Genomic DNA, 24232 nt, shown 5'->3' on the forward strand with positions numbered 1-24232 from the left:
ATATATGACGAAATCCACCAGCTTTCAGAACCAACTAATATGCATCCATAGATCTAGTTTTACACAGTAAGGATACCCCAGTCTATGAAATTTGCTGTTCATCTATCCAGTTGGTGAAGGGTAGCACATTCAGGACTAGGAAGAACTGGATCAGGGTAGAAGACAGGTTTTTCAGATGTTAGAGAAATAACAGTTTAATTTTTTTATATTGTTTTAAATTGCCTTTCTTTATTCCAAGGTGCTGACAGCTTATTGGATATAAGTTCTGAAGCTGATCAGCAAGATCTTCTTGTCCTATTGCAAGCAAAAGTTGCTACTCTTACCTTACACAATAAGGAATTACAAGATAAATTGCAGGTAGGTTAATAGATTGCTACCACAGACTATTCTTTTTTTTTTTTTTAATTCATTTTATTGAGATTTATTCATATACCACACAGTCATACAAAACCAAATGTACATTCGATTGCTCACAGTACCATTACATAGTTGTGCATTCATCACCAAAATCAATCCCTGACACCTTCATTACCACACGCACAAAAACAACAAGAATAATAATTAAAGTGAAAAAGAGCAATTAAAGTAAAAAAGAACACTGGGTGCCTTTGTTTGTTTGTTTGTTTGTTTCATTCCCCCATTTTTCTACTCATCCATCCATAACCTAGACAAAGGGGAATGTGGTCCACATGGCTTTCCCAATCACATTGTCACCCCTCGAGCTACATCTTTATACAGTCATCAAGATTCATGGGTTCTGGGTTGTAGTTTGATAGTTTCAGGTATTTACTGCTAGCTATTCCAATTCATTAGAACCTAAAAAGGGTTGTCTATATTGTGCATAAGAGTGCCCACCAGAGTGACGTCTCAGCTCCTTTTGGGATCTCTCTGCCGCTGTAGCTTATTTCCTTTCCTTTCACATCCCCCTTTTGGTCAAGAAGATGTTCTCCATCCCACAATGCCGGGTCTATTTTCCTCTCCGGGAGTCACATTCCATGTTGCCAGGAAGATTCACTCCCCTGGATGTCTGATCCCACGTAGAGGGGAGGGCAGTGATTTCACCTGCCAAGTTGACTTAGCTAGAGAGGGAGGGCCACATCTGAGCAACAAAGAGGTATTCGGGAGGAGGCTCTTTGGCACAATTATGGGGAGGTCTAGCCTCTTTGCAGCAACAGTCTTCCCAAGGGGAAGCTGTTGGAGTTTTCAGGATCATCACATATATTTTGTTTTAAACATTGACATTAATTTTTTCTTTTAATGTAATTAGTCTTAAGCACCTGATAGTTTCATATCATGTTTCTTGAGAGTGTTATTCATTAACTGTATTCCTCAAAATTGCCAAATTTGTAATGTGTGTGTATATATATATTTATATAATGTTAACCATTCATTTAGTAAAGTTGATAATTTAGTAGATTTAAGAACTTGATAGGAAATAACTGTACTAAGCCCATTGCCCGCCTTGACAACTAGAATGATACAAGAAACAAAGGAAAAAATACTTTAAAGTTTTCCCCTGAGTCACAGGTTTTACACCAAAAATAATTTCAGGGTTTTTAAAGTAGCATAAATAATCTGTCCTAATAGAAGTACAGAACATGCTTCATGTCATTACTCTGACTCTCCTGTCCCAGATCATGTTATTTTTGTGGGGCTAGAAGTACACCTGCAAAATGCTCATGTCACACTCCCATACCTAGTTTCAGATTTCTTCCTCCCATTCTAATTGTTTACTTACCTAACCATGCCATGGGAGTCATTTAATTCTTTTTCTGTTGTTTTTTGTTGTTTTGTTGTTTTTTTCCCCTCCAGGCCAAAACTCCAAAGGAGGCAGAAGCAGACCTAAGTTTTGACTCATACCATTCCACTCAAACTGACTTGGCCCCATTCCTGGGCAAACCGAGCCCAGATGCCAAATCATCTCCATCTTTATTAACACATTCCTTGGGTAAATCCACCATTGACAGCGATGTCAAAATTCAGCAACTACAAGAGATTTTGCAAGACCTGCAGAAGAGACTGGAGAGCTCCGAAGCAGAAAGGAAACAGCTACAGGCTGAACTTAAATCCAGAGGGACAGAACTGGTGTGCTTTAACAATGCAGGGATTTCAGAGAACGGCTCTGACCTCAGCCAGAAACTTAAAGAAACACAGAGCAAGTATGAGGAGGCCATGAAAGAGGTCCTTAGTGTGCAGAAGAAGATGAAACTGGGCCTCACTTCGCCTGAGAGTGTGGGAAATTATTCACATCTCCATGAGTTGAGGATCACCGAAGAGGAAATAGATGTGCTGAAGCAGGACCTCCAGAATGCATTAGAAGAAAGTGAAAGAAATAAAGAGAAAGTGAAAGAGTTAGAGAAAAAACTTGAAGAGAGGGAGAAAGATGTGGTGATTAATCCACCTGTGGAGGAGTATGAGGCAATGAAAAATTCATATTGCTCAGTTATTGAGAATATGAATAAGGAGAAAGCATTTTTGTTTGAGAAATACCAAGAGGCCCAAGAAGAAATCATGAAACTAAAAGACACATTAAAAAGTCAGATGACACAAGAAGCCAATGATGAAGCTGGGGACATGAAAGAAGCCATGAACAGGATGATAGATGAACTCAACAAACAAGTGAGCGAGCTGTCTCAGCTGTACAAAGAAGCCCAAGCCGAGCTGGAGGATTATAGGAAGAGGAAATCTCTAGAGGACCTAACAGCCGAATATATTCATAAAGTGGAGCATGAGAAACTAATGCATGTGACAAACGTATCCAGAGCCAAAGCAGAAGAGGCCCTGTCTGAAATGAAGTCTCAGTATTCAAAAGTATTAAATGAATTGACCCAACTCAAGCAACTGGTTGATGCACAGAAAGAGAATTCTGTCTCCATTGCAGAGCATTTGCAAGTCATAACCACGCTGAGGACTACTGCAAAAGAGATGGAGGAAAAAATAAGCAATCTTAAAGAGCTCCTTGCAAGCAAGGAAGGAGAGGTGGCCAAGCTGGAGAAACAACTCTTAGAAGAGAAAGCTGCCATGACTGATGCTATGGTACCCAAGTCTTCCTATGAAAAGCTCCAGTTTTCTCTTGAGAGTGAAGTGAGTGTGTTGGCATCGAAATTAAAGGATTCAGTAAAAGAGAAAGAGAAGGCCCATTCAGAGGTTGCCCAGGTTAAAAGTGAGGTCTCACAAATAAAAAGGGAAAAAGAAAATATTCAGACTCTCTTGAAATCCAAAGAGCAAGAAGTAAACGAACTTCTGCAAAAATTCCAGCAAGCTCAAGAAGAACTTGCAGAAATGAAGCGATATTCTGAGAGCTCTTCAAAACTGGAGGAAGATAAAGATAAGAAGGTTGGTGAAATTCTACATCTGTTGGGTTTCTAGTTAGTAAGCCCTAGGCCTTTCAGCCTTTAATATACTTAGAATTTGCTGCATTTCTTTTGCATCAACCTGTCAGGAAGCTCAGAGACTTGGCAAGTGAGTATATCTGTCTCTAATGCTATGTTAGTAAAAGTGTTTGATGTTGGTTTTTTAAAAAATGCTGCGCTTCTACCACTTCCGCTTTTACTAAAGCATTTTCATATATATGTACATATATCACATGTATGTATTTAGAAGATCATTTCACAGAAGCTTTGCCATTGTCAGGGATCGGAGTGAACCCACAAACTGAAAAGCATGTGACCCATCTAGGACTTTAATTCTTCTTTTGAATCCAGAACAGATTCTTCCATTATATGGAAACCCAAATACTCTTAGACTTAATCCTATTTCCCTGAGCTCCATGAGCTTTTCCCCAAGTCAATATAAACACTGCCCCCCCTGGCCCTCAAGTTCAGAGGTGTATAGAAGGTTCAGGGAGGAATATGGGTGGTGGGCAGTTAGAGATGGTGCTGGATGTGGCACAGAAAGAGGAAAGCAAAGGGGAGTGTTCAGGCTGGTTCTGCATCTGAATTTGCTGTGCATGTTCCTAGTTCCATCAGGTGTTCCTAATGGTATTCATTAGCGGTCCAGGTATCTTTTATCCGTTGTAATGAGCATTTCAAAAGGATCAAGAGCCTATAAGGGGTGGGGGGTAGGGGTGGGGGTTGCTTTTTTTTTTTTTTTTTTTTTTTTAATCATCATTTTATTGAGATATATTCACATACCACGCAGTCATACAAAACAAATTGTACTTTCGATTGTTTACAGTACCATTACATAGTTGTACATTCATCACCTAAATCAATCCCTGACACCTTCATTAGCACACACACAAAAATAACAAGAATAATAATTAGAGTGAAAAAGAGCAATTGAAGTAAAAAAGAACACTAGGTACCTTTGTCTGTTTGTTTGCTTCCCCTACTTTTCTACACATCCATCCATAAACTAGACAAAGTGGAGTTTGGTCCTTATGGCATTCCCAATCCCACTGTCACCCCTCATAAGCTACATTTTTATACAACTGTCTTCGAGATTCATGGGTTCTGGGTTGTAGTTTAATAGTTTCAGGTATCCACCACCAGCTACCCCAATTCTTTAGAACCTAAAAAAGGTTGTCTAAAGTGTGCGTAAGAGTGCCCACCAGAGTGATCTCTCGGCTCGTTTTGGAATCTCTCTGCCACTGAAGCTTATTTCATTTCCTTTCACATCCCCCTTTTTGGGGGTTGCTTTAAAGCAAGATGTCTAGAGATATCAGGGTTCCTATATCATTCATGTTGCAATATTAGGCAAGACATAGCTGTCTCCAATCAAAGAATGCCTGAAATCCTGTTTCCGATTGATTTGCTTTTTCAATTGCACACTTTTAAGAGATGAAAGAAGGAAATCAATGTCACACCTTTTGTTACCTCCATGTACCGGGAGAAAATGTATAATTCAGGAGCTTATCTGTACATAATGGTCTTAGAGCGCTGTGTTGGTTTCCTTGATTCTATTATCTTTTTCATTTTATGGGTCTTTGTTTAAAAAAAAAAAATCTTTCTTGTTATCCCAGAGGCCAATAGAGACTCTTTTCGAGGCTTAGAAACAGCTGAAACATTGCTTCTGCAGACATGCTCTTGCCTATTGATCTTGTTTTCCTTTGTCACTAGATAAATGAGATGTCAAAGGAAGTCACCAAATTGAAGGAAGCCCTGAACAGCCTTTCACAGCTCTCCTACTCAACGAGCTCATCCAAGAGGCAGAGTCTGCAGCTGGAAGCACTGCAGCAGCAGATCAAACAGCTACAGAACCAGCTGGCTGTGAGTGAGACTTGTATTTGCTGCCTGATTTGGGGAAGGGGTTGTATATTATCTACCAGCTCAATTGATAGGGCAGATTGGAGTGAACAGATTCCCAGCCCAAGGACTTTTGAACTTCAGTGGGCAATTGACTGAAGATATTGTGACGGCAAAGGAGGAAACCAGTGATGAAACTCCTAGCCATTATCTGCCGTGAGATGGGTAAAAATGCATAGCTGGGAAGGGAGGAATCGATAGGATGGGGAAGAAGGCTACGTATTCACTCATTTACTAAGTTTCCACCCATTCCCTGTTTTCCTGTGACAGTGGTCCCATTTCTGTGACAAGAGCTTTTCTTTTTATTAGGGCCCAGGATCTCTGGTAGTTGCATATCTGTATCTGAAGCTGCTTCTTGAACTTTCTTCTTATTTAACCCAAGAAAGCCCTTTCATATCTGTATTATTTCCTATGGCTGTTGTAACAAATCACCACAGACTTGGTGACTTTAAAACAACAAGAATTTATTATCTTACAGCTCTGAAGGTCAAAAGTCCAAAATCAACCTCACTGGGCTAAAGTCAAGATGTTGGCAGCCTCGAGTTCCTTCTGGAAGCCCTAGCGGAAAATCCATTCCTTTGCCTTTTCCCGTTTCAGAGGCTGCCCGCATTCCTTGGCTCTCAAACACTTCTTTTCAACCTCTGCTTCTATCTTGTATCTCCTTCCTCCTTTGATCTTCTCTTCTCCCTCTTATCAGGACCCTTGTGATTACATTTAGGGACCCTGGGATATAATCCAGGATAATCTCTCTCCCCATCTTAAGACCCTTAATTTAATCATCTCTGCAAAGTACCTTTTGCTACATAAGGTAAGTCTCAGATTCCAGGAAAAAGGATATGGACTTCTTTGGTGGGGTATTGGGGGCATTAGCCTATCACTAGATCTGTTAAGGTTTCAGTTGATTTTCTACATGAAATTAATGGTTAATTTATCCTGGACTGTCTCTAGCTTTCATCTACAAACAGGACTTGGATTTTATGATTGTTATTATAGACTTGTAGATAAATGTTAATGGTTTATACAGTAATTCTTAAAACTGTTCTACATGTATTTCTTGAGTTCTTACTGTACAAGATGATGAAATAAAATGAATAAGACACAGAGACTTCTGGGAAGATGGCGAAGTGGGTGAGGTGGAGCGGGCTTCCCCTCTGTGAAGGATACTAGAGAGGGGCCAGAGGATGCTGGGGACTGTGATTTCAGGGTATGAGCAGCCATAGAGGGACTCCTGTAGTACGTGGTGGGGATGTGGATGGAAAGGCAGAGGGACTGTGCCTCAAGGGACGGGATGAGTTTATTCTGCCAGGCAAGGGAGTAAGCAGCGGCTCCCCATTCCCATGCACCTGCCTTAATAATTAGCTGGGGAGATAATCTTCCACAGCCGCCAGACCTTGCGTGAGGGAACCTGGGAGGCAGCAGATGAGTATTGACTGCATTTACTCTCCCCCCATGGAAGTCTGGGGTGTGCATAGGCAAGAAACAGGGATAGGAGAGGGCACCACACAGAAGCACCAGTCGCCCCTCCCACACCCAAGAGGCTCGCAGGTGGATGGCAGGCAGGAAGCAGGGCATGTTTGAGCTGTAGAGTGCCCTTGAACAGATTCCCTGCTCAACTGCATAGGGCCCACATTGCATCCCCAGGGCAGGCAGTCGCTAGTGCACATGGAGAAACGGTGCACTGATTGGATTCTCACCCGGTTTGGGCTCCACAGAGCACAGAGCTGAAGTTGGGGGAAAGCTGCCTTCAGAGCAAGAGGTGGCTCAAGAGCACCATCTGCTCATAGGATAGTGAAAGTGCACTCCAGCAAGCTGTAGCTCTGCAAAATTATATATAAATGCTCAAATAATCCTGTTTCCTAAAATAATCTTATCAAGATAAGCAAATGCCCCAAAGCCAACAGAAAATCATAAAGCACCTGAAGAAACAAGAAAATATGGAAAAGGCAAATGAACAAATTAAAAAGCCAGGAGACACAAAATTTGGAGAAATTAATTCAAAAATTACACACAAGTCTCCAAAACAACTTCAGTGAGATGGCTAAAGATATAAAGGACGTCCAGAAGACTCTAGAAGAGTATAAAAAAGAATTTGAGCTTGTCCCTGTCAGAAGCTTGGGTTGAAAGATGATAGTGGTGGCGGCATTGATGCTGCTGGAGAAGTTGCTGGGCTGAGTAAAGGGAATAAATACAATGCTCAGGGCAAGTGCCAGATTCTAGTTCTTCAAACAAACAATGGTCCCATTCTAACAAGATTGACTACTATAGCAGCTCATCTAGTCAAGCAAGCCAACAAAGAGTATTTGCTTGGGAGTACTGCAGAAGAAAAAGCAATAGTGCAACAGTGGTTAGAATACAGGGTAACTCAAGTAGACAGAACTCCAGTAAAGATGATATCCACACTCTGTTAAAGGATTTTAATTCATACCTTGAAGATAAAGTCTAGTCTATTTTACAAGCTGTAACTTTACCTTAGTATATATCCTACTACACTATGGACTTTATCGCTTTATTGTTGACCTGACAGTTCAAGAAAAGGAGAAATATCTTAATGTTTCTCACTGGTTTTGTCACATTCAGCATTATCCAGGCGTCAGGTAACATCTGTCTAGTGTTGTCTTCATCAAGAACAGACTATATACCAATACCCATTAGATGCTATCCATGCTTTACAGAAGAATGACTAAAAGTGTTTTAAATGGAAAATGTGTTCTGGACAGCAGGAGTAATGTAAATTGATGAGCAGTCATTATTTGTTGAAGTAGAGGCTAAGTTTTAAAGTGTAAACTTGTGTCTGATGTTTTCTTTGTTTTTTAGTTGAAATTTTGCAGTTTTTTTATGTAAAAATTAAACTGTCAAAGAAACTTGAGTTAAGTTGCAAATTACCTTGAGTTAAGTTGCAAATTACCTTGTTTTACAGATGAAATTTATTTTCATAAAAGTTTCAAATCACTGGCTTAATCTTAAAGAAGAAACTAGACATTTTTTAGTGGTTGCCATATTTGGCTATTTATTGACCTATTTTATATTTTAAAATCCACCCCCCCCCCCCATGGATGTTTACCCTAGTATGTTTATTAAGAGGTATAATACATTGTGCCAAGGATACAGGAAGGGAAGAGAGATTAATTTGTTTTCAACTATTTATGTGAGCTAGTAAATGTAGTTGAAAAGAAAAGAATTTGAAAGAGAAAATTTAAAAATAGCAGATACTGTTGCTCAAATTAAAATATACTAGAGACGCAGAAGAGCAGATTTGAAGATGGCAAAGAAAGAAAAGTGAACTAGAGGACAAGACAATTGAATGCAAATATACAAAAGAACAAAAGGTGAAAAAATTTGAAAAACTTGAAATGGATCTCAGGGAAATTATGGACAACATGAGGCACACAAATGTAAGAATCATTGCTGTCCCAGAAAGAGAAGAGAAAAGGGTTAGGAAGAGAATTTGAAGGCAAAGTTGGGGAAAACTTCCTGACCCTTTCAAATGACATAAATATGCAAATCTAAGATGCCCAATGAACTCCAAGTAGAATAAATCCAAATAAACCCACTTCGAGACATATACTGATCAGATTGTCAAATCTGAAGAGAAGGAGAAAGTTCAGAAAGCAGCAAGGGAGAAGAGATTCACCACATACAAGGGAAACAACATAAGACTAAGCACTGACTACTCAGTGGGCACCATGGAGGCAAGAAGGCAGTAGTACGACATATTTAAGATTCTGAAAGAAAAAAATTGCCAGCCAAGAATTCTTTAGCCAGCAAAGCTCTCCTTCAAAATTGAGAGAGAATTTAAAATTTTCACAGACAAACAAATTCTGAGAGAATTTGTTAAAAAGAGACCTGCCCTGCAAGAAATACTAAAGGGGGCTCTACCAGCTGAGAAAAAAAGGAGCAAGTGGTGTGGAAGGGCACAGAACTGAAATGTATTAGTAAGGGTAACTTAAAGGAAAAAAAGAGAGGGGGGAAAATAGATCTGACAAATAAAAACCGAAGGATAAGGTGGTTCATTCAAGAACTCCCTTCACAGTAATAACTTTGAATCTGAATGGATTAAACTCTCCAATTAAAAGATACAGTCTGGTAGAATGGATTTAAAAGTATGAACCATCAATATGCTGTTTACAAGAGACCCATTATAGACCCTGTGACACAGAGAGACTGAAAGTGAAGGGATGGAAAAAAAATATTCCATGCAAGGTGCAACCAAAAGAAAGCAGGGGTAGCTATACTAATATCAGACAAAATAGACTTTAAATGCAAAGATGTCATAAGAGACAAGAAGGACACTATATATTAATAGGGGACAATTCACCAAGAAGAAATAACAATCATAAATGTTTATGCACCCAATCAAGGAGCCCCAAAGTACATGAGACAAACATTGGCTAAACTGAAGGGAGCAATAGACACATATACAATAATAGTGGGAGACTTCAATACACTACTCTATTCTACATTGGATCAATGAGGAAACAGAGAACCTAAACGATATGATAAATGAATTAGACTTAACAGACATGTATAGATTGTTACATCCCTAAATACCAGGATATACATTCTTCTCTAGGGCTCATGGAATTTTCTCCAGGATAGATCATATTCTGGGGTACAAAACAAGCTTAGTAAATTTAAAAAGATTGAAATTATTCAAAGTGTATTCTCTGAAAATAATGGAATGTAACTATAAATCAATAACCAAATATATGGAGATTAAACAACACACTCCTAAACAACCACTGGGTCAAAGAAGGAATTACAAGAGAAATTGGTAAATATCTAGAGACAAATGAAAATGAGAACACAACATTTCAAAACCCATGGGATGCAGTGAAGGCGGTTCTGAGAGGGAAATTTATAGCTCTAAATGCATACATCAAAAAGCCAGAAAGAGCTAAAACCAAAGACCTAACTGAACAACTGAACAGGCCTGAGAATAATCAGCAAACTAACCTTAAAGCAAGTAAAAGAAAAGAAATAACAGAAAGCAGTAATCAATAAATAAAACAAAACAACAATAGGGAGAATAAAGAAAACCAAAAGTCGGTTCTTTGAGAAGATCAACAAAATTAGCTAGACTGACAAAGTTAAAAAGAGAGAAGACCCAAATACACAGAATCAGAAGTCTGAGTGGGGTAATTACTATGGATCCCGAAGAAATTAAAAAAAAAAAAATCATAAGAGAATATTATGAACAACTGTATGCCAAGAAGCTATACAACTTAGAAGAAATGGACAATTTTCTGGAAACACATGAACAACCCTCGACTGACCCGAGATGAAATAGAGGACCTCAACAAACCAACCACAAGCAAAGAGGTCAAATCAGTCATCAAAAATCTACCTACAGAGGGCGGGGCAAGATGGTGGACTGGTGAGCTGTATGTTTTACTTACTCCTCCAGGAAAGTACGTAGAAAGCCAGGAACTGCGTGGACTGGACACCACAGAGCAATCTGACTTTGGGCATACTTCATACAACACTCATGAAAACGTCGAACTGCTGAGATCAGCGAAATCTGTAAGATTTTGCGGCCAGGGGACCCGCGCCCGTCTCTGCCAGGCTCAGTCCTGTGGGAGGAGGGGCTGTCAGCTCCGGGAAGGAGAAGGGAGAACTGCAGTGGCAGCCCTTATCGGAAACTCATTCTGCTGATCCAAACTCCAACCATAGATAGACGGAGACCAGACAACAGAGAATCTGAGAGCAGCCAGCCCAGCAGAGAGGAGACAGGCATAGAAAAAAAACAACACGAAAAACTCCAAAATAAAAGCAGAGGATTTTTGGAGTTCTGGTGAACATAGAAGGGGGAAGGGCAGAGCTCAGGCCCGATCTCAGGCCCTGAGGCGCATATGCAAATCCCGAAGAAAAGCTGATCTCTCTGCCCTGTGGACCTTTCCTTAATGGCCCTGGTTGCTTTGTCTCTTAGCATTTCAATAACCCATTAGATCTCTGAGGAGGGCCCTTTTTTTTTTTTTTTTTTAAATCCTTTTTTCTTTTTCTAAAACAATTACTCTAAGAAGCCCACTACAGAAAGCTTCAAAGACTTGCAATTTGGGCACGTCAAGTCAAGAGGAGAACTAAGAGAGCTCTGAGACAAAAGGCAATATTCCAGTGGCTGAGAAAATTCACTAAACACCACAACTTCCCAAGAAAAGGGGGCTGTCAGCTCACAGCCAACATCCTGGTGGACAGGAAACACTCCTGCCCATCGCCAGCCCCATAGCCCAGAACTGCCCCAGACAACCCAATGTGACGGAAGCGCTTCAAATAACAGGCACACACCACAAAACTGGGCGTGGACATTAGCCTTCCCTGCAACCTCAGCTGATTGTCCCAGAGTTGAGAAGGTAGAGCAGTGTGAATTAACAAAGCCCCATTCAGCCATCATTTCAGCAGACTGGGAGCCTCCCTACACAGCTCAGCAGCCCAGAACTGCCCTGGGGGGACGGCACTCACCTGTGACATAGCACAGTCATCCCTCAACAGAGGACCCAGGGTGCACAGCCTGGAAGAGGGGCCCACTTGCAAGTCTCAGGAGCCATACGCCAATACCAAGGACTTGTGGGTCAGTGGCAGAGACAAACTGTGGCAGGACTGAACTGAAGGATTAGACTATTGCAGCAGCTTTAAAACTCTAGGATCACCAGGGAGATTTGATTGTTAGGGCCACCCCCCCTCCCTGACTGCCCAGAAACACGCCCCATATACAGGGCAGGCAACACCAACTACACACGCAAGCTTGGTACACCAATTGGACCCCACAAGACTCACTCCCCCACTCACTAAAAAGGCTAAGCAGGGGAGAACTGGCTTGTGGAGAACAGGTGGCTCGTGGACGCCACCTGCTGGTTAGTTAGAGAAAGTGTACTCCACGAAGCTGTAGATCTGATAAATTAGAGATAAGGACTTCAATAGGTCTACAAATCCTAAAAGAACCCTATCAAGTTCAGCAAATGCCACGAGGCCAAAAACAACAGAAAATTATAAAGCATATGAAAAAACCAGACGATATGGATAACCCAAGCCCAAGCACCCAAATCAAAAGACCATAAGAGACACAGCACCTAGAGCAGCTACTCAAAGAACTAAAGATGAACAATGAGACCATAGTACGGGATATAAAGGAAATCAAGAAGACTCTAGAAGAGCATAAAGAAGACATTTCAAGACTAAATAAAAAATGGATGATCTTATGGAAATTAAAGAAACTGTTGACCAAATTAAAAAGATTCTGGACACTCATAGTACAAGACTAGAGGAAGTTGAATAACGAATCAGTGACCTCGAAGATGACAGAATGGAAAATGAAAGCATAAAAGAAAGAATGGGGAAAAAAATTGAAAAAATCGAAATGGACCTCAGGGATATGATAGATAATATGAAACGTCCAAATATAAGACTCATTGGTGTCCCAGAAGGGGAAGAAAAGGGTAAAGGTCTAGGAAGAGTATTCAAAGAAATCGTTGGGGAAAACTTCCCAAATCTTCTAAACAACATAAATACACAAATTATAAATGCTCAGCGAACTCCAAATAGAATAAACCCACTCCGAGACATATACTGATCACACTGTCAAACACAGAAGAGAAGGAGCAAGTTCTGAAAGCAGCAAGAGAAAAGCAATTCACCACATACAAAGGAAACAGCATAAGACTAAGTAGTGACTACTCAGCAGCCACCATGGAGGCGAGAAGGCAGTGGCACGATATATTTAAAATTCTGAGTGAGAAGAATTTCCAGCCAAGAATACTTTATCCAGCAAAGCTCTCCTTCAAATTTGAGGGAGAGCTTAAATTTTTCACAGACAAACAAATGCTGAGAGAATTTGCTAACAAGAGACCTGCCCTACTGGAGAGACTAAAGGGAGCCCTACAGACAGAGAAACAAAGACAGGACAGAGAGACTTGGAGAAAGGTTCAGTACTAAAGAGATTCGGTATGGATACAATAAAGGATATTAATAGAGAGAGGGAAAAATATGACAAACATAAACCAAAGGATAAGATGGCTGATTCACGAAATGCCTTCACGGTTATAACGTTGAATGTAAATGGATTAAACTCCCCAATTAAAAGATATAGATTCGCAGAATGGATCAAAAAAAATGAACCATCAATATGTTGCATACAAGAGACTCATCTTAGACACAGGGACACAAAGAAACTGAAAGTGAAAGGATGGAAAAAAATATTTCATGCAAGCTACAGCCAAAAGAAAGCAGGTGTAGCAATATTAATCTCAGATAAAATAGACTTCAAATGCAGGGATGTTTTGAGAGACAAAGAAGGCCACTACATACTAATAAAAGGGGCAATTCAGCAAGAAGAAATAACAATCGTAAATGTCTATGCACCCAATCAAGGTGCCACAAAATACATGAGAGAAACACTGGCAAAACTAAAGGAAGCAATTGAGGTTTCCACAATAATTGTGGGAGACTTCAACACATCACTCTCTCCTATAGATAGATCAACCAGACAGAAGACCAATAAGGAAATTGAAAACCTAAACAATCTGATAAATGAATTAGATTTCACAGACATATACAGGACATTACATCCCAAATCACCAGGATACACATACTTTTCTAGTGCTCATGGAACTTTCTCCAGAATAGATCATATGCTGGGTCATAAAACAAGCCTCAATAAATTTAAAAAGATTGAAATTATTCAAAGCATATTCTCTGACCACAATGGAATACAATTAGAAGTCAATAACCATCAGAGACTTAGAAAATTCACAAATACCTGGAGGTTAAACAACACACTCCTAAACAATCAGTGGGTTAAAGAAGAAATAGCAAGAGAAATTGCTAAATATATAGAGATGAATGAAAATGAGAACACAACATACCAAAACCTATGGGATGCAGCAAAAGCAGTGCTAAGGGGGAAATTTATGCACTAAATGCATATATTAAAAAGGAAGAAAGAGCCAAAATCAAAGAACTAATGGATCAACTGAAGAAGCTAGAAAATGAACAGCAAACCAATCCTAAACCAAGTACAAGAAAAGAAATAACAAGGATTAAAGCAGAAATAAATGACATAAAGAACAAAAAAACAATAGAGAGGATAAATATCACCAAAAGTTGGTTCTTTGAGAAGATCAACAAGATTGACAAGCCCCTAGCTAGACTGACAAAATCAAAACGAGAGAAGACCCATATAAACAAAATAATGAATGAAAAAGGTGACATAACTGCAGATCCTGAAGAAATTAAAAAAATTATAAGAGGATATTATGAACAACTGTATGGCAACAAACTGGATAATGTAGAAGAAATGGACAATTTCCTGGAAACATATGAACAACCTAGACTGACCAGAGAAGAAATAGAAGACCTCAACCAACCCATCACAAGCAAAGAGATCCAATCAGTCATCAAAAATCTTCCCACAAATAAATGCCCAGGGCCAGATGGCTTCACAGGGGAATTCTACCAAACTTTCCAGAAAGAACTGACACCAATCTTACTCAAACTCTTTCAAAACATTGAAGAAAATGGAACACTACCTAACTCATTTTATGAAGCTAACATCAATCTAATACCAAAACCAGGCAAAGATGCTACAAAACAGGAAAACTACCGGCCAATCTCCCTAATGAATATAGATGCAAAAATCCTCAACAAAATACTTGCAAATCGAATCCAAAGACACATTAAAAAAATCATACACCATGACCAAGTGGGGTTCATTCCAGGCATGCAAGGATGGTTCAACATAAGAAAATCAATCAATGTATTACAACACATTAACAAGTCAAAAGGGAAAAATCAATTGATCTTCTCAATAGATGCTGAAAAAGCATTTGACAAAATCCAACATCCCTTTTTGATAAAAACACTTCAAAAGGTAGGAATTGAAGGAAACTTCCTCAACATGATAAAGAGCATATATGAAAAACCCACAGCCAGCATAGTACTCAATGGTGAGAGACTGAAAGCCTTCCCTCTAAGATCAGGAACAAGACAAGGATGCCCGCTGTCACCACTGTTATTCAACATTGTGCTGGAAGTGCTAGCCAGGGCAATCCGGCAAGACAAAGAAATAAAAGGCATCCAAATTGGAAAAGAAGAAGTAAAACTGTCATTGTTTGCAGATGATATGATCTTATATCTAGAAAACCCTGAGAAATCGACGATACAGCTACTAGAGCTAATAAACAAATTTAGCAAAGTAGCAGGATACAAGATTAATGCACATAAGTCAGTAATGTTTCTATATGCTAGAAATGAACAAACTGAAGAGACACTCAAGAAAAAGATACCATTTTCAATAGCAACTAAAAAAATCAAGTACCTGGGAATCAACTTAACCAAAGATGTAAAAGACCTATACAAAGAAAACTACATAACTCTACTAAAAGAAATAGAAGGGGACCTTAAAAGATGGAAAAATATTCCATGTTCATGGATAGGAAGGCTAAATGTCATTAAGATGTCAATTCTACCCAAACTCATCTACAGATTCAATGCAATCCCAATCAAAATTCCAACAACCTACTTTGCAGACTTGGAAAAGCTAGTTACCAAATTTATTTGGAAAGGGAAGATGCCTCAAATTGCTAAAGACACTCTAAAAAAGAAAAACGAAGTGGGAGGACTTACACTCCCTGACTTTGAAGCTTATTATAAAGCCACAGTTGCCAAAACAGCATGGTACTGGCACAAAGATAGACATATAGATCAATGGAATCGAATTGAGAATTCAGAGATAGACCCTCAGATCTATGGCCGACTGATCTTTGATAAAGCCCCCAAAGTCACTGAACTGAGCCATAATGGTCTTTTCAACAAATGGGGCTGGGAGAGTTGGATATCCATATCCAAAAGAATGAAAGAGGACCCCTACCTCACCCCCTACACAAAAATTAACTCCAAATGGACCAAAGATCTCAATATAAAAGAAAGTACCATAAAACTCCTAGAAGATAATGTAGGAAAACATCTTCAAGACCTTGTATTAGGCGGCCACTTCCTAGACTTTACACCCAAAGCACAAGCAACAAAAGAGAAAATAGATAAATGGGAACTCCTCAAGCTTAGAAGTTTCTGCACCTCAAAGGAATTTGTCAAATAGGTAAAGAGGCAGCCAACTCAATGGGAAAAAATTTTTGGAAACCATGTATCTGACAAAAGACTGATATCTTGCATATACAACGAAATCCTACAACTCAATGACAATAGTACAGACAGCCCAATTATAAAATGGGCAAAAGATATGAAAAGACAGTTCTCTGAAGAGGAAATACAAATGGCCAAGAAACACATGAAAAAATGTTCAGCTTCACTAGCTATTAGAGAGATGCAAATTAAGACCACAATGAGATACCATCTAACACCGGTTAGAATGGCTGCCATTAAACAAACAGGAAACTACAAATGCTGGAGGGGATGTGGAGAAATTGGAACTCTTATTCATTGTTGGTGGGACTGTATAATGGTTCAGCCACTCTGGAAGTCTGTCTGGCAGTTCCTTAGAAAACTAGATATAGAGTTACCATTCGATCCAGCGATTGCACTTCTCGGTATATACCTGGAAGATCGGAAAGCAGTGACACGAACAGATATCTGCACGCCAATGTTCATAGCAGCATTATTCACAATTGCCAAGAGATGGAAACAACCCAAATGTCCTTCAACAGATGAGTGGATAAATAAAATGTGGTATATACACACGATGGAATACTACGCAGCAGTAAGAAGGAACGAACTCGTGAAACATATGACAACATGGATGAACCTTGAAGACATAATGCTGAGCGAAATAAGCCAGGCACCAAAAGAGAAATATTATATGCTACCACTAATGTGAACTTTGAAAAATGTAAAACAAATGGTTTATAATGTAGAATGTAGGGGAACTAGCAGTTGAGAGCAATTAAGGAAGGGGGAACAATAATCCAAGAAGAACAGATAAGCTATTTAACGTTCTGGGGATGCCCAGAAATGACTATGGTCTGTTAATTTCTGATGGATATAGTAGGAACAAGTTCACAGAAATGTTGCTATATTAGGTAACTTTCTTGGGGTAAAGTAGGAACATGTTGGAAGTTAAGCAGTTATCTTAGGTTAGTTGTCTTTTTCTTACTCCCTTGTTATGGTCTCTTTGAAATGTTCTTTTATTGTATGTTTGTTTTCTTTTTACCTTTTTTTTTCATACAGTTGATTTAAAAAAGAAGGGAAAGTTAAAAAAAAAAAAAAACAAGGAAAAAAAAAAAGATGTAGTGCCCCCTTGAGAAGCCTGTGGAGAATGCAGGGGTATTCGCCTACCCCACCTCCATGGTTGCTAACATGACCACAGACATAGGGGACTGGTGGTTTGATGGGTTGAGCCCTCTACCATAAGTTTTACCCTTGGGAAGACGGTTGCTGCAAAGGAGAGGCTAGGCCTCCCTATGGTTGTGCCTAAGAGCCTCCTCCCGAATGCCTCTTTGTTGCTCAGATGTGGCCCTCTCTCTCTAGCTAAGCCAACTTGAAAGGTGAAATCACTGCCCTCCCCGCTACGTGGGATCAGACACCCAGGGGAGTGAATCTCCCTGGCAACGTGGAATATGACTCCCGGGGAGGAACGTAGACCCGGCATCGTGGGACGGAGAACATCTTCTTGACCAAAAGGGGGATGTGAAAGGAAATGAAATAAGCTTCAGTGGCAGAGAGATTCCAAAAGGAGCCGAGAGGTCACTCTGGTGGGCACTCTTACGCACACTTTAGACAACCCTTTTTAGGTTCTAAAGAATTGGGGTAGCTGGTGGTGGATACCTGAAACTATCAAATTACAACCCAGAACCCATGAATCTCGAAGACAGGTGTATAAAAATGTAGCTTATGAGGGGTGACAAGGGGATTGGGAAAGCCATAAGGACCACACTCCACTTTGTCTAGTTTATGGATGGATGAGTAGAAAAATAGGGGAAGGAAACAAACAGACAAAGGTATCCAGTGTTCTTTTTTACTTCAATTGCTCTTTTTCACTCTAATTATTATTCTTGTTATTTTTGTGTGTGTGCTAATGAAGGTGTCAGGGATTGATTTAGGTGATGAATGTACAACTATGTAATGGTACTGTAAACAATCGAAAGTACGATTTGTTTTGTATGACTGCGTGGTATGTGAATATATCTCAATAAAAAAAAAAAAAAATCTACCTACAGTGACTAGTCATCTAGGTAGAAAATGACTTCACAAGGGAATTTTACCAAACTTTCCAAAAAGAATTGACACCAGTCCTGCTTAAACTCTTCCAAAAAACTGAAGGAGCACCACCTAACTCATTTTATGAAGTTAGTATAACTCCAATACCAAAACCAGATAAAGATACTACAAAAAAAGGAAAACTACAGGCCAATCTCTCTAACCAACATAGATGCAAGAATTCTCAACAAAGTACTTGCAAATTGAGTCCAAAGGCACATTAAAAGATTTATACACCATGACCACTTGGGGTTCATTCCTGGCATGCAAGGGTCGTTCAAGAAGAAAACTGGTCAATTTAATACAACACATTAACAATTCTAAAGGGAAACATCAAGTGATCTTGATAGATGCTGAAAAAGCATTTGAGAAAATTCAGTATCCCTTTTTGATTAAAAAAATAACAAACTTCACAAGGTAGGAATTGAAGGAAATTTCCTCAATATGATAAAGGGCATATATGATAAACTCATAGCCAGTGTAGTACTCAACAGTGAGAGACTGAAAGCCTTCCCCCTAAGATTGGGAATGATATAAGGATGCCCACTGTCACCACTATTATTCAACGTTGTACTAGAAGTTCTAGCCAGAGCAATTTGCCAAGACAAAGAAATAAAAGGTATCCAAATTGGTAAGGAAAAAGTAAAACTGTCATTATTTGCAGATGATAGGATCTTGTATTTGGTAAATCCTGAGAAATCGATGACAAAGCTACTTGAGCTAATAAACAAATTCAGCAGAGTGGCGGGATACAAGATTAATGCACAAAAGTCTGTAATGTTCCTATACACTAGTAATGACCTAACTGAAGGGGCAATTAAAAAAAAAATCCTTTCACAATAGCAACTAAAAAAGTTAAGTACCTAGGAATAAGTTTAATCAAGAATGTAAAGGAACTCTACACAGAAATTCTTAAAATTATAAATTGTTACTAAAAGAAATCAAAGGGGACCTAATTAGGTGTAAAGATACTCCATGTTCATGGATAGGAAGGCTAAATGTCATTCATCTGTGTAGAGTTCTTTTACCATAATGTCAACATCCCTTTTCAACGTGAACAAATTAGGGTTGTCACTGCCCAGACTGCCCTGAAGATTGAGAAAGTGGTTAAACTAGAGGAAGGGATAGCAACAGAAAAAGATAGAATTTCACAAAGGATTATGAGTACTGAATCTCTATATAATTTTCTTCTTCTTAGTTGCTAGGGCATTAGAATAGCTAGAAGGAAAGAACTGAAAAGGTAGAAGTGTAACACTATATAGCTACTTGTTAAATTGTAATTTGAAACTTACATTTTCTTGCATAGATATTTCACAAATAAGGAAATAACCAGTACTATGGAATTGTAACCCATAACATTCTTTGAAATTTCTAACTACTTGCTAAATTGCACTTGGAAAGTTATAACTTCTATGTATGCATGTTATATTCCACAATTAAAAAATAATTAAAAAATCAATAAGACACAGTCCTTGCTCTCACAGAATTTCATATTTCACAATATGGGAAGTGTCCATTAATAAAGAGATGCCTAGCATATTGATGGCAGAGAGAGGAACTGTGCATGCCCAGTGTGGGTAACTGATAATTGTACTGAGGTCTTGAGGGGATAAGGAGAAGGCAGCAAGGACTGTGATGTGGCACTTAGATGGTCTTTGGAAATGCCGGTTAGAACAGTCTCAGTGGAGTGGTAGAGGAAAATCTGAATGCCATCAGCTGACTGCTAAAGAGGATCATACATAGATGGACATCTGAATCACAGGTGGGGTCCAGGAGCGGCAGCTAGAGTAGGTGAGCTGGAAAGCTAGGAGACAGTGGTCAGAGGGTGGGATGTTTTCCATTGAGACTTCATAGGTGGTAATGACAGAGTCAAGGCTATGACCATGAGAGTGAGTGGCTGGAATGAGGAGGAGCAACAGGTCAATGGAGATGAGGAGGCTGAGGAACTGAGAGGCTCATGTGTCAGGCAGGTCATCCACACAAATACTGAAGTCACCCAAATGATGGACAGGGAGACAGTGAGCTGGGAAATAAAGTTATAATTTAGTGGGGGTAATCAAAGGGTAGGAAGGAAACATCACAGAGAGGAGGTACTTAATTCATGAACTTCAAAGGACTAAGGTTTCAAGGGTTGTCCTTTAAAAGGAAGGACACCTCACATTCTTGACACTGATGGAAAGGAGGAAAGAATGGGTATTAATATACTTTTGTTGATTTTTGAAGTAATCCACATATGATAATTTTCTTAATTTTCCTAAAGAAGTAGGAAGAAAAGACTGCTTCTTAGGATGAGAAGAGTTCAAAGCTGAGTTAAAAGATCCTTGAAATAGTCACTGAAAGGAACTGGAGAAATAGCTCAAAAAGGAGAAATCACGGAGTGAACAGCCGTACTGAGGATTCACTTGAGATTGGTGTCACCACTCTGTTCTGCCCTTTGGTGTACTGGTAGCTGAATAATTGAGCTCCCTGGGGTTGTATAATACTGGCTATGTAGTGGGTGATTAATAACTTGCTTAAAAAGAATATATGTTTCTATGAAATTAATAGGTCAATGTAGAAAAGTTGAAAGATACAGAAAACTGGAAAACAAAAAATTATCTATAATTCTACTGAGAAATTAATCACTTTTTACCTTTGATATATTTCCTTATATTATTTACTCTGGGTATATATGTAAATTTGCCTAAGTAGACATATGTATTTTAAACACATTTGGGATTATAATAAATACTTTTTACCTGCATTTTCTTTTTCTAAAGTTGACATACCAAGATATGAAATAAGTTGGTTTTTTTTCCCTAAGCATACTCACAAGTGATCAGAAATACACAACCCAGTGAGCCCAGAGCAATTATAAAAGCTTCATGCACCAGCATATAGAAGAGGGGACCACTTGGGTAGCTTTTGGTGGATGTTCAGAGTTCTCTTAAGCTAAAGAATAACATCAAATTGTCTTTTACTAGGAATGCAAGAAACAACACCAGGAGGTCATATCGGTTTACAGAATGCATCTTCTCTATGCTGTCCAGGTATGGTAACAACTTACAAAGTATCTGGACAGAAGCACAGTAGCAGATACTGTCCAAACTGCCATCATTAAACTCATAGAAAGAACAAGAAAGATGAGAATCCTTTTCACTGGAAAGCTTTAATATTTATTTTGCTTTGCTTTGGATTTTGTGTCAGGAGCCTCGTGCCCTCTTTACTCGGAACAGCCTCATAATATGTTGAGAAAATGAAGGAGGATGAGCTGCTAGCCCCCTTTGGAGGACCCAGAGTTTTCTTTTACAGGCATGCTTATATTCTTGGAGCCATCTGCACAGCCTTACCCCAGTGACTGTTAACTTTCTGGCTAACTGGGCTTGCATTTCCAACCAAGAACACAAAAACCCTTTCCTGAGGGCTTTGGTTGACCCAGTCTCATCATCCTCCAGAGGGAGAAGAATGGGGCCCTCTCTTTGATTTTGTTCCCCATAGAAATGTGGGAATTGTTAGAGCTAACATTAACCTCAAAGATCGGGGTAGGGAAAAGCCAAGCTCCTAGGCAAAGACGGTGGCTTGACTTAAGTTCTAATGTGTGTGTGTCTTTTTTTTTAATTTCCTAGGGTCAGATGGATGAAGATGTCCAGAAAGTACTGAAGCAAATTCTTACCATGTGTAAAAACCAATCCCAGAAGAAGTAAATTGGATTCCTTGGCAGGACTCTGCCCCTTATTGTCCATCTTTGAGTTAGATTCGGAGTTAGTCATTGGCAACCACTGCCGTTGTTCTCCTTCGTGGTATGCACTGTGACCTAGCATAGCTTCTTCCCTTTCCAAAGGCTTCTGAGGACTGGTCCCAGGAAACGACTGCCCTCCTGAGAACCACTTGAAGGCTTCAAACCAGCAGAGGTCACCCATCCCTTCAGATTCCAGAGCCGGGATCAGCCAGGCTCAGAGGCCTGGGTTGTGATTGGTAGGGGGGTACCCTCCTCCGTATCCAACCAGCTGAGGGGCTTCCCTCTCCGGGAGGTGCTGAGGCTTCCATGCAGTAAATTCTCCTGCAGTTCTTACATTCAGGACTGTGCCCTTCTGCACAGGAGGACTTTTTACCTTTGGCTTCCGATCCCAAAACATGATTTAATTTCTAACCAAATTAGTATGGCACTAGTAATGAGGTGCATGCTTAATACCCTTGATCATGACATCCTGTGGATTTAAAAACTCTAATTCCTTCCTTTTCCCCAATCTACCTTGTCTATCTCATCATCCAGCTCATCAATCTCACAGTCTGATGAGCACTATTAACTAAAATATGAAGTCTAGAAACAAAAGCAAATTGCCCTTAAAAGTTTTTCTTTTGAAGTGAATCCTTGACATATTGCAAATTTTCTATGCAAACTTGCCTCCTGCTGTTATCCCTGAAGCTCAGGAAATACAAACACTTGTGTTTCAACAAGGGATTACAGGAAACTCTTTGTTTACAGTTAAAAGAAATGCCTCACAGTTCTTAACCTCAATTTTTAAAAAAGTGTTTTTTCTCTATAATATTTTTATTGGCTCTTAAAATTTTTTTCATATCTAAACCCCTAAATAAGTGAAATTTACATTAGACTATATTAATGAAATTTTTTTAGGTAACCATGCTTAAGGTTTTTTAAAAATATAACTTTTCCTCCAAGTTTTCAGCTATAGCAAAAGGTGGTTATGTATTCCAAACTCAAGATGAGCTGCTGCCAATACCCTCTTGGACTTTTCCACCACTGTTTCCTTGGAACAGTAGTGCATATCTGAATATAATAACTCTTCTTTTTACCCGTTGAATATTTTTGAATGCCCCAACTCTCCCAGTGCCCACAGATAATCTCTGTAAGGACTCTTAGTATCAGTCAGTTTTGCACCCTTGAAACTAAAAATCTGATATGGTATCATTACGGTGCATAGCGAAGGTCTTGGGGAAAAAACACTTCTGTTCATTTTACTTTCAGGTTAAAAATATTTCTAACTTGCTTGCAGCTTCCCTTATGGTTTTGATCCTATTGAAGGAGATAAACCGAATACAGGAATCTCCAAAATGTGTATGGTGTATGCCTCCTTCAGCAGGGGCCATACACCTCAAGGCCGCCTGGGCTCAGAGGGAGCTTGGCTGTATTGGATGATGTGTTAATCTGTATTGGATGAACACCAACAATGGCAAAGCAACATGGCTTTAAAGCTTGGTGTTACCTTTCTTAAGTTGTTTAATTATAGTTAAACAATTTTGAAAGTGCACCAAAGAAATGTGAAAGAACTTTTTGTTGGCAGCAGTTAAAGACAACACAGAACAAACCTCCCACCTACCCCCACACCGAAATGCTGCAGAGTATAAAACTTGAGACATTTTGTAGGATGCTTAACAAAAGCGTAGCCTTTTATCTTGTTTCAATATGTGTATTTATTACAAGTATTCTGGTTAAATATTGAAAAGTTATATGCTGTAGTCTAGCATTTTGTCTTTGTAATTTACAGAAGTTACTGCAGAAAATAAACTTTTGTTTCATTTTGCATTTTTGTTGTATTCATGGCTTTGGAAGATGAGTTCAATAGCATTTCAGTGTGATGGTAAATTTCAGTGTGATGCTTTACTGCTCAGAGGATGGGAGTTGGCAGTGTCTGTCTCACATAGTGTTTCACATCATTTCCTTCTCCCAGCTGTTGGGCTCACTTGGAGCTCTGTCCCAAGTACCAGCCGTTTTCGGGTGGTTGCATCACAATTCTTTTGTTCAAAATTGATAGGAGTCTTTTTAACTGTTTGGAAGTCTCCTTTGG

General features: G+C 39.3%; 1 protein-coding gene and 1 pseudogene across 5 annotated transcripts in view; both read left to right on the forward strand.

The window, feature by feature from the left end:
- Nucleotides 1-23970, forward strand: part of RAI14 (retinoic acid induced 14) — a 171880-nt gene extending 147910 nt beyond the window's left edge. For all 5 annotated transcript variants that reach the window (XM_037798792.1, XM_037798790.1, XM_037798791.1 and 2 more), the window contains 5 exons: nt 239-357; nt 1813-3336; nt 5061-5210; nt 21410-21475; nt 22052-23970. In XM_037798792.1, coding sequence (XP_037654720.1) covers nt 239-357; nt 1813-3336; nt 5061-5210; nt 21410-21475; nt 22052-22129 — 1937 coding nt within the window. In that variant the 3' untranslated portion in view covers nt 22130-23970. The remainder of the gene's footprint in view (nt 1-238; nt 358-1812; nt 3337-5060; nt 5211-21409; nt 21476-22051) is intronic.
- Nucleotides 5408-8256, forward strand: LOC119506515 (annotated as a pseudogene).
- Nucleotides 23971-24232: the final 262 nt, after the last annotated feature.

This window comes from Choloepus didactylus, chromosome 11, assembly GCF_015220235.1.
Source record: "Choloepus didactylus isolate mChoDid1 chromosome 11, mChoDid1.pri, whole genome shotgun sequence".
NCBI lineage: Eukaryota > Metazoa > Chordata > Mammalia > Pilosa > Megalonychidae > Choloepus > Choloepus didactylus.